This window comes from Anopheles darlingi, chromosome 3, assembly GCF_943734745.1.
Source record: "Anopheles darlingi chromosome 3, idAnoDarlMG_H_01, whole genome shotgun sequence".
Taxonomy (NCBI): domain Eukaryota; kingdom Metazoa; phylum Arthropoda; class Insecta; order Diptera; family Culicidae; genus Anopheles; species Anopheles darlingi.
The window spans coordinates 1,732,501-1,742,500 of NC_064875.1; the positions used below are offsets into that span (position 1 = coordinate 1,732,501).

At 53.4% G+C, this 10,000-nt stretch overlaps 3 protein-coding genes across 3 annotated transcripts in view; 1 reads left to right on the forward strand and 2 right to left on the reverse strand.

The window, feature by feature from the left end:
* The window catches only part of LOC125953598 (MOXD1 homolog 2-like), a 53,726-nt gene extending 49,661 nt beyond the window's left edge, over positions 1 to 4,065 (reverse strand). The window contains exon 1 of the mRNA XM_049683266.1: positions 2,942 to 4,065. The gene's annotated coding sequence lies outside the window, so the exon portion shown is untranslated. The remainder of the gene's footprint in view (positions 1 to 2,941) is intronic.
* Positions 1,887 to 8,078, forward strand: LOC125958030 (multiple epidermal growth factor-like domains protein 11). The gene is made up of 5 exons (XM_049691120.1): positions 1,887 to 1,926; positions 5,338 to 6,252; positions 6,802 to 6,860; positions 7,305 to 7,530; positions 7,639 to 8,078. Exons 1-5 carry the CDS (start codon positions 1,887 to 1,889, stop codon positions 8,076 to 8,078), a joined length of 1,680 nt encoding a protein of 559 aa, XP_049547077.1.
* An 866-nt stretch (positions 8,079 to 8,944) lies between these two features.
* Positions 8,945 to 9,679, reverse strand: LOC125958034 (chitin-binding domain protein cbd-1-like). Its single transcript, XM_049691125.1, has one exon. The coding sequence runs from the start codon at positions 9,677 to 9,679 to the stop codon at positions 8,945 to 8,947; it is 735 nt and encodes a 244-aa protein (XP_049547082.1).
* Between the last annotated feature and the right edge of the window lie 321 nt (positions 9,680 to 10,000).

Here is a 10,000-nt window from a genome sequence, read left to right on the forward strand (position 1 = left end):
ACAGAGGCACCATTTCACAAAGCGCCGGTCTTATTGATTTTACATCCATTTCTTTGCTCCCAAAAGCACCGCTGGGCGTCCTCTGCGCGAACGGAACGCAGAGATCCGTTCTTGGTAGCTATTTGCTTTCGGTTCGCAAACCTCCTTACGAGCGAACATGAAAAGCCTCTCCTTTTCGGTTACGGGGTTCACCTCGTATTGATCGTGAGCAAACAATGCGTGACGTTTCGGGACGTTCGGTTTCGGGAGCAAACATCAATCGAAACTTTAACGAAAACCCCGAACACGAAAGAGCGAGCGAGGATTTCCTTGCAGAAACCGAAAGCTGATGTTGGTTTCGGTAACAATTAAAGGCTTGTAGCAGGAACAGCGTTTGATTGGCAATCGGAGGAACATGAGCCCGGCGCGTGATTCCCCTTTGGCGGATATCCTTCCAATTCTGGTGCGTGTCGTGTTCTTGCGTGATCACAACCGAGAACGCATCGCGCTTGACATTTCGGAAAAGGCAAAGGCGCGGCAAAGGAAATCAATTTCCCTGCGAGGGTCATAAAATGGGAAGACCCCGTAGTATAGTCCCTGGCGCTGCTATCAAAGCCCACCACAAAGAGGCCACCACCGACCGACCGACCGACCGATGGATCGACCGACCGCGTCCGATGTGTCCGAAAAAAGGATGAATAGTTCATTGTTTTCATGAATTTTAAATCGTCGGAAATTTAGAATGGCGGCGGCGGCGCCACTGGCATCGGCAAGCTTAGGAGGTGGCCGCCCGATGGTGATGCAACCCCGCGGCCGTCCAACGGATCACTCCTCGCGCGCCGGGATTGCGGAACAATCGGACAACATCTCCCTGGAACCGACCGAAGGTGATAGGCTTTGCTTTTCCTTCTTTTTTTTCCTGACACAAAAGGGAAGTTTTAAGTCACGCCACACCGTTACTGCCCCTTCTCGGTCGCCTCGGTGCGGACCCAAAGTTTAATCAAGGATTTTTGATGGACTTTTGAATAATTGAAATTGGTCCTGATCGGTATGCCGGTGGTGTCTCGTGTTTTCTTCATTCTTTCGCCCCATTTTTTGTTGTTGTTCGATTTTGTTTGAACCGAAGGCCGCCATTCCCATTCAAAAGTCATTTGCTCGCGACGAGAAAGCCGTTAGCATGTCTCGCTCCCCCGAAAAAAAAAAGTATCCGGCTGCTGCTGACCTCAATAATGATCCCCTTGGTTGACTCTCCCCCCAGCCCCCCCCGGAAAAGCGGGCCGAGGACAAACTTTTGTCGGCCGGAAAACTCTTCTCTCAAGCCGCCCACCGCCCTGGGTGAAGGACTGATGAGCCCATGTCATCGATCTCCTGGTTCCCTGCCGTGACGTCGAACGACGGACGACGAACGGAGCGAAACGTGGTAACGTGGCCGCCCATCATCACCTAGCCGGCGATCTGGCATCCTTTTGCCATCGATTATCGATTTTTGTCGAAGTTGACGAGGTGACAAGGTTGCATCAAGCACCAAGGGTGAAGACGGACGGAAACGATGGAAACAAGACAGAGGGAGGGCATTACATAACGAACCGTAAAATCATCGGAGGCCTACACAAGAGAGCGAGAGCGAGAGAGAGGGGCTCGGCCCGGAGCGCCAAACTGGCGGCAGGACCAAAGATAACAACGATAACGAGGATCCCGAGGCCTACTGGCCGTGTGCTTAGGGTTGCTCCATCAAGCGGAAAGCGACGCTCCTAGCGAGACGTTCAAACGCAGCTCCGGCTGGAGGACCGACGAGAACCCAACATTGATGGTTACCGCTTCATGACGTTGACAACATTGTCTCGTGCTAGGCGTCGAAACCCATTAGTGCTGCCAGTGCCAGGTACCCGGGTGGCCGGGTACCTGGCATGCTGGCACTGCTACAGAAAGGTCAGTCCGCAGGAGCAGGTGAGTGTTGGCCAACCGATTTCCATATACCCTTTTTCGCCCAAGTTAATGACGCCTGAATATTTCACGACCATGTAGCAGCCGCTTTTCCCGTTCCGAACTCAACCGTAACCGAGCGACCTTTCGTGAGGCGCGCGCGACTGACGGCCACTACTCGGCTGAAGGCCGGCCATGCTCGCCATGCTTGAAGTGAAGTGATTACGGAAAGATGGACGATTTGTTGTTCAAAGTCCTCCAATTATTTTCCAAAACCACGAGCACCAAGAGGTCGGTCCGCCGTGCCGTGTTTGCCGTGTTCAACCACACGATGGTATCGGCATCGATAACTCTTAAAGGCAACCGAGGCAGCCGCCCCCAACACCGAACGAAATCCTTCGCCTTTAAACCCGGTTTAATGTGGCTTTAAAGGTTGGCCCAAAAGCCCGTGACGCAATGCTGGCGGCGCAAAGCTCGAAGAAAACCGGCAATCAGCACCGCCAGTGGTGGAGAGTATTAGGACACGAGGAGGGGGGGAGGGCCTCATGAATAAAACTCTGAGTGAGACCCATTCCGGCAGCACAACAATCGAGTGTACTCTCATCGGTCGGAGTGGTGAGCGATGGGCCACGAGCGACCTAATCAGTCGCGGCCAATCGATTATGATGCATTTTCCACATCAATTCCTCATTCACCGCGGAAGTGCTCGATGCTGAGCTCGTTGTGTGAGTATTCAGATGCGATTAGGTGGAACTGGAACACGAGAACCGATCAAGTGCGTCAATCGAAGTGTGCTTTGGAAGCTACTGGACCAACGTTCGCTCTAATTTGTTGAGGCAGGTTTTTTCCTCCATCCGTTATCCGCTGTTTAAGGACCTTTAATATTGTGTTTTTTTTTGCGGTTCCCATTCAGAGTCACGGAACACGATGGCCAGAACGTGCCCGTATGACCTTAGGCGGGATGGCTTTCAGGAGAGTACAAAAGGTGTTGAACAAAAAAAGCAGAGGAGGAAAAAATATGACCAAAACGGAAACTTACTTGCACCACGAGCAGCCATCGCTGGGAACCACAAAGCAGGGCCGCACTCCGCTCCATGTCGTCGGTTTTCGCTTTAGCAAACCACCAAGGGGAGACCCGCCGGGACCCCTTCGGATGAGGCACGTTTCACGGATTCTCGCTTGTCGGATTTTCGGGAATGAAATTTACATTTTTCATGACCACGACGCCGGCGGCCTCCACCCTGACCGCTTGATTTCGGGTGATTTGTCTTGTTTCGACGATCGGCAATGCCTTCCGGGGAGCTGCTCTTCTGTTGGCGTTATGGTTCACTTTGTTTATTTACAAAAACGCGGCACACTGCGACCGAGAATCGTGTTGTGTGAATCGAAGAAAGAAACACTTGAATGCGGGGCGGTTACTTGGATGCCAAAACCGTTCCTTCGCTCAATTTATTCCGGATTGTCCTGCTGGCGTGCTCCGTTTTTGGGGTGGCGCTGGCTGCTTACACTCGGCGCTGGTAGGACACGACGGAGGACACGCTTTCCATTGTTGAGCTCAGCCCAGCTTTCGTTCACTGTTTCGCTCACTCACTCACACTGACACTGTCTCTCGCTCTCTCTCTCGCTCTTGCACTACACCGGACGGACGTGACGTGCAGAGGATGATATCCTTCCGGTCCTTGGCGTCTGCAATGCCGTCTCGTGGTCCGTTAGCCTTAGCCACTCGCTTCGCTGCTTCCCGGTCCGTGTGAATAACCTTGAGTGAAATTTATTGATTTTCTTTCCACGGGCGCGCACACACTGACACCACCGATTGCCACTGTATGTGTGTGCGTGTTTTGTGTGTGTGTGCGTGGGTCGGAATCACGTTAACATCCTTTCGGTGGTTCCGCTTTCGGCGGAAGCTGTCTTCCAGCAGCAGCACGGATATATCCAGCGAATCACATGATCGACCTAACCTCCCCGCACCCGGCCTCACCATAAGGTACTTTGATTTCGGAAAGGACCCTTCCCTTCCATTCACCGCCACCTTCGCACACACCGAACACACACACAGTCACAGCACTAAAAGGGACCACCGTAGGGATGGATTGTACAGGATGACGAGGCCAGCCTTACCGGCAGCAGTTTTCACCCTTCTCACACACGCACTCAGTGTCACGAACGAACGTCACGACCGAACTAAATCCTCTCCGCGGGCGGCTCGAACACGGATGCTTCCTTCCTTTTTTTTCTTTCTATCCTTCGCACTCCCAGGATGGCCAGAGTGCGAGCGAATCGCAGGATCGGCTTTTCGGGACTCGTGTTTTCTCGTCGGGCGAATTGTTGTTTGCCAAGGATTCCATCGAGTCCTCGCGCTCTCTCTCTCTCGCTCTCAGCGGAGAGTAAAATGGATTTGAATCGGTCCCTTCTCTGACGAGGAAACTCGGGAAGGATAGGTGGTGCGAAGAGGGGTTGCCATAATTTTGACCCTCCGGGAAACGCGGTCCACTTGGAGCTTTATAGCAACAGCAGCGTGGCAATCGTCGTCATCGAGTCCTTTTGTATTATCCCCTCCACGTCTGAAAAGCGACGAGGAAACACGTTGCAGTAGGCTGTGACTGTTGCAGGATCCGGAGCGACTGTAGCATCGCAGGATATTCTCGTTGGAGCAAATGGAACATCAATTCACATTTTTACAGAACGCGTCCACACCTCTTGGGGCCGGAAGATCCCACACATTGTCAATTTTCCAATGCATCATGCCATCCATCAACACACTTGTTGTCTTCCGGCCGTGATTATTTCTAGGCGAAGGCCAGTTCCACTGACCATCCAAGCACGTTATGCCCTAGATCTCGTGGTGTTCCGTTTGATTGTTCCAGATCGCGTTGCAATCTCAAGCCATCCACACCCCCTCCCACCAACGACGCCAATGACTTATCGCCTCTTGGACCGTGTTCCGGTGTGATAATGCGATACGCTGCTCGTAAAGCTTATCGGGTGGTGGCTGCAAAACGGTAAATACCGAATTTCTGGAATTGGCATTGAAAGATAATCAGCCTCCACCGTGCCCGATATCGTCCTGATATGTCAATAAATAGCCTAGAACCGGTAGGCGCCAGCTTTAGTAGAGCCACAACTGGCCAACCTGGTGTGTTGAAAGTGAAATGATTTTACAGAAAAGCTCCGCCAAAGGGGTGGCCCCTTTGCTGCTGTTGGTGGCAGTAATATCGAGTTTTGCGACTCCATCCCGGGGACAATTAATAACAGTGCCAGAGGCTGTCAATGATCCTGTCGCGGAATCGGTCTGCTTCGGTGTGAACGCCGGTATATTCCCGCATCCGGATCCAGCGCTTTGTCATGTCTACATTTCCTGCACATTCGAGAGGCCGATCGTCTATCAGTGTGCTGCGGGGTTAGTGTTTGAACCGAGCTCTCTTCGCTGTGTCCCAGGGGATCGTGAGCAGTGTAGCGATCGTACCGAGCCAGAATGGACGGCTAAATGTGCCGCCTTCTCGTACGCCTTCTTCGCCGATCCCAACGAGTGCTGGAAGTTTGTGTTTTGCGTGCTTGGAACCCCCAATAGCTACACGTGCCCCACGGGACAGGTCTGGTCTCAGCAGCATGGTGCCTGTATGACCGGCAATCGCGAAACCTGCGAAGTGTTTGACATCACTAACATCTGCCGCGGACAGCCTGATGGGTTGCAACCACATCCCGAAAGCTGCACACAGTTCGTACGCTGCACGGATGGTGTGGCGTCCGCCGAGTCCTGTCCAACGGGAGAGGTTTTCACCGGACAGCAGTGCGTCGTCGGTAATACGAATACATGCGAACCGGAATCGGACGTGTGCCGTGGTGTAGCAGGGAATGATTTGCGGCCACATCCGAACGAGTGCCATCTGTTTGTCTTCTGCTCGCCACAAACCGGACCGACGGTACTGATCTGTCCACCGAATGAGATCTTCCGGCCAGACATTCGTTTCTGTGTTCCGGGTGATCGTGCAACGTGCGAATACAGTGGAGTGGAGACGGCCTGCGTTGGACGTCCACCAGGAGTCGTTCCACATCCGACCTCTTGCCAGCTTTACCTCTCGTGTAATGGTGGCGTATCGACCGTAATGTCCTGTCCCGCCGGGTCCATCTTTAATCCTCAAACGGGATCGTGCGCCATCGGTGATGCGGAGACCTGCCTCGTGACCGAAGGACTCTGCACCGGTCAACCGGATGGGTTAGTGCTCGAACATCCGTTCTACTGCAGCATGTACCTTCTCTGTCAGGGAGGTCAGGCAGTGATTCTCGACTGTCCACCGGGAGAAATCCTTCGTGTCGAGTCCCAGTTCTGCGTCCCCGGTGATATAGCATCCTGTGAGCGATTCCCTGTGGAGACAATGTGCACGGGAAGGGACGGAGGTTTTCTATTGCCTCATCCAACGGATTGTGCCCTGTTCGTCGCGTGTGTGCAGGGACAGGCCGATGTGCGGAACTGTCAAACGGGACACATCTTCGATGCTCCAACGCAATCTTGCAAACCAGGAAACGCCCAAGACTGTACACTGCTGACGGGAGTGTGCAGTGGTCGGCCTGAGCAAACGGTTCTACCTCATCCGGATCGATGCGATTACTTCATCTGGTGCATCAATGAACAGCCTTCCATTAACCCGTGCCCTGGAGGACAGATACTACGCCCGGAGGCGGAGTTTTGCGTGCCGGGAAATCCCGAAACCTGCGCATTTGACAACCTCGAGGACATGTGCCTTGATCAACCCAACGATACACTGTTCCCTCATCCATCGCAGTGCTTCTTGAGGGTCGTCTGTATGGATGGAGTGTCCACGGTGCAGAGTTGCCCCACCGGAAGCGTATACCATGCACCATCAAGAGCTTGTTTGCCTGGTAATCCCTCGACATGCGAAGTGTACAACAATATCTGCGTTAACCAACCAACCGGACCGATCCCGAATCCGGCGACCTGCGTAAACTACATTCACTGTGAAGCAGATCGTCCGTTCCTATCGGAGTGTCCAAATGGTCTCATATTCGATCCTGAGGCTGGTCGGTGTCGTGTGGGCAACACTGAAACCTGCCAAGTTTACGATCCCCTGTGTACCGGTGTGTTGTCGGGTTCGTTCCTGGAGCATCCCAACTTGTGTAATCTGTACGTTTGGTGCTTAAACGATGAGTCGTTCGTTGTGCCATGCGCCGATGGACTTATCTTTAACGTCGACGCACAATCTTGTGTTCCTGGAAATGCCAACACTTGCCTACCGCATCCGGTGGAAACGATGTGTGAAGGAGCTCAGAATGGAATCGGATTTCCGCATCCCGATGGTAGATGCACGGAATTCGTCCTCTGCAATGGTGGCCAAGCGACGGTAACAGCTTGCACGGTGGGATTAATTTTCCATCCTCCATCGCAGACCTGCCTACCGGGCAATACGGTTACCTGCGAGCTGATCGATGGGGTGTGCGCCAATCAACCGGATCAAACGGTCGTTGAGCATCCCAACATCTGCAGTCACTTCATCTGGTGTATGGGAGGTGGAGCGCAGGTTATGCCGTGTCCTGATCGCGAGATCCTTCGTCCTGACGCTCAGTTCTGTGTACCGGGTGATGCCAGCAGCTGTACCTTCGATCCGGTGGACCGTATGTGTGAAGGACGCGCCGATGGTTTGGTTTATCCGCATCCAACGGATTGCCGGCAATCGGTTCGGTGTTCCGGAGGCGTCTCCATTGTCGAAACTTGTCGCCCAGGAACGATCTATCGTGTTTCAACGCAATCCTGTGTGGCCGGCAATGGCGATACGTGCGAGTTCCTCGATGACTTCTGCGTTGGACGTCCGGATGCGGTACTACCCCATCCGGAAGGTTGCGCTCTGTTCCTCATGTGCACATCGGGCGTCACGACGGCTCTCCAGTGTCCGGAAGGGGAGATTCTGCATCCCGAGCATCTGGTGTGTGTGGCCGGAAATGCCGAGGATTGCTCGCTATCCCCGATCACCACCGAACCGCCCATCATCTCCGTCTGCGAGGGACGACCGGATGGAAACTACACGCACCCACTGCTGTGCTATCTGTTTATCCGTTGCACGGCCGGTGTGACCGAGATTATGACCTGTCCCCCGAACCACATCTTCCTCGGTGCCCTGCGCGATTGTGCACCTGGCGATCAGAGCACATGTATTCCCTTCTGATAACGTTCTACTGGCGGCCCCCTGTCCGTGCGAATCAATAAAAGCATCCAGCGGTCTCTGACACACTCACTTGCGCTCAGGCTTATCATTTCGCTGTTTTACTGCAGGTACTGATAAGGTACTGCGCCCGCTTATCCGATACCATCGTCGTCGTCGTTGTCTCGGTCGTTGGTGGGGTTTGTGTCTAATCTGTCAAACGCATTCGCGTCAGTCTGCAGATGGCTATGCGGCCGTCAGTGATCTGCGCGTGGCTGGGCGTTTTAACGTTTGCCGCGATATTGGGCGGTTCCCTCGTGGGGGGTGAATCGTACGCCAAGCGGATCATTTCCGAGGTACTTCCACGGGGAAGAGGCTTCTTCCGGTGGTTAATCCGTGGGAACGACCTCGATCGCGACGACTCGGCTTGGTCAGTTGTTTCTCAATTTCCGTTTCCTTCACCAGCTAATTTCTCTTCGATCGTCTCTTAGCACAACACCAACTGCATCGAAGATTGCACCTGAGCAACCGACGGAGAGTACAATGTTGGACTCGCCCTACCTGGCACTCGCTCTCAAACTGACACTCATGGCGATACTGTGCTACACCCTTTGATACGCAACCCGCTCGCTTATCACAACATCTACAGCGGATGCGGTTCATTCATAGAGTCACCGAGAAGGGGTGAGAGCTACGACGTACCCACGAATCTTATCAGCTATCGGCTTCGGTTTTCTTGTGCGTAAACACTAATAAAAGGGTCTAGATGGAAATCGGACTGTTGTTGTTACGCGCCCCCTATTCTCTAAGCCATAAACCAAGTGGCCAAGTGACATTTATTGGCTTTCTTCAGGTGCCGCGGTCAACGCCATGGAGCCGTATCAGCAACATCATGGAAACAGCGCGGAACAGTTCACTGGATTGCCCGTGACGCAGTGGTTTGCGGACGGATCAAACACGAAGAATGGAGGACAGGTCTCGAGACGGACCACACGACGGATGCACGTGATGAAACGGTTACACTGGAACGGATGCGGATAGCTACCATCGGGCCGATCGGCACAGAACTGTGCGTTTACGGTGGCCAGTTCACACTCGCGATCTTCAGCCTCCGGATGGCAGTCCTGGTAGACATCGTTGAAGATCGTTCCTTCTGGGCAATGTCTGCTGATCGGCGGGTTTGAATCACAATCGATAAACTGGCTGCAGTTCATCGGATTGGCGACGAAAGTACGCCAAGCATTCTCACAGAAGAACGACTCCCAGTTGGGTTGTTTTTGCTGACAGCCAGATTCGTCATGCGATCCAGAGTCCGATGCTGCGGTCGTGCTCCCGATTGTCTCCGTCTCCGTGGAATCCGTCTGTTCCGGTTCTGGGGCGGGTGTTGTCACGTGAGCACAATCGTACTGCGATTCCTTCACACAGAACTGGACCGTCGGATGGAAGACGAATCTGCCCGGACACCGCTCAACGCTCGCTTGTCCTTGCGAGCAAACCACAAACTGGCGACAGTCGCTGGGATCGGCGATGGTCGCGAATCGAATTCCCTCGCAAAGAGACTGTCCGTAGACGCAGCATGAAGCGAGCGTCGTTAACGCGGCAACCAAGAACACGTGGCGGACCATCTTTCTCGGGAAGAAACTATTCGGTGCCTGCTTCAGTAGAACTCCTGGTGAGAACTGTGATCTGTTCGCCTTCGGGGATCTCATTTTATCTTCCCGGGAATGATAAGCGAATGGCAACAGACATGCCCCAGACTCGGTAAGCTCGGTAGTTCCCGGAAATAAGCTTCACAGTTTTACAACGCCAGAATGGCCTCATTGTACCGATCGTTCAGACGCATCGTAACTGCATTGATTGCTGCAATGGAGGCTAAACATTGGCGATGCTTATAGACGGAGTGCATTTTACATTCTGTGTAAAGTTCATTTTATCACGTTCAAACA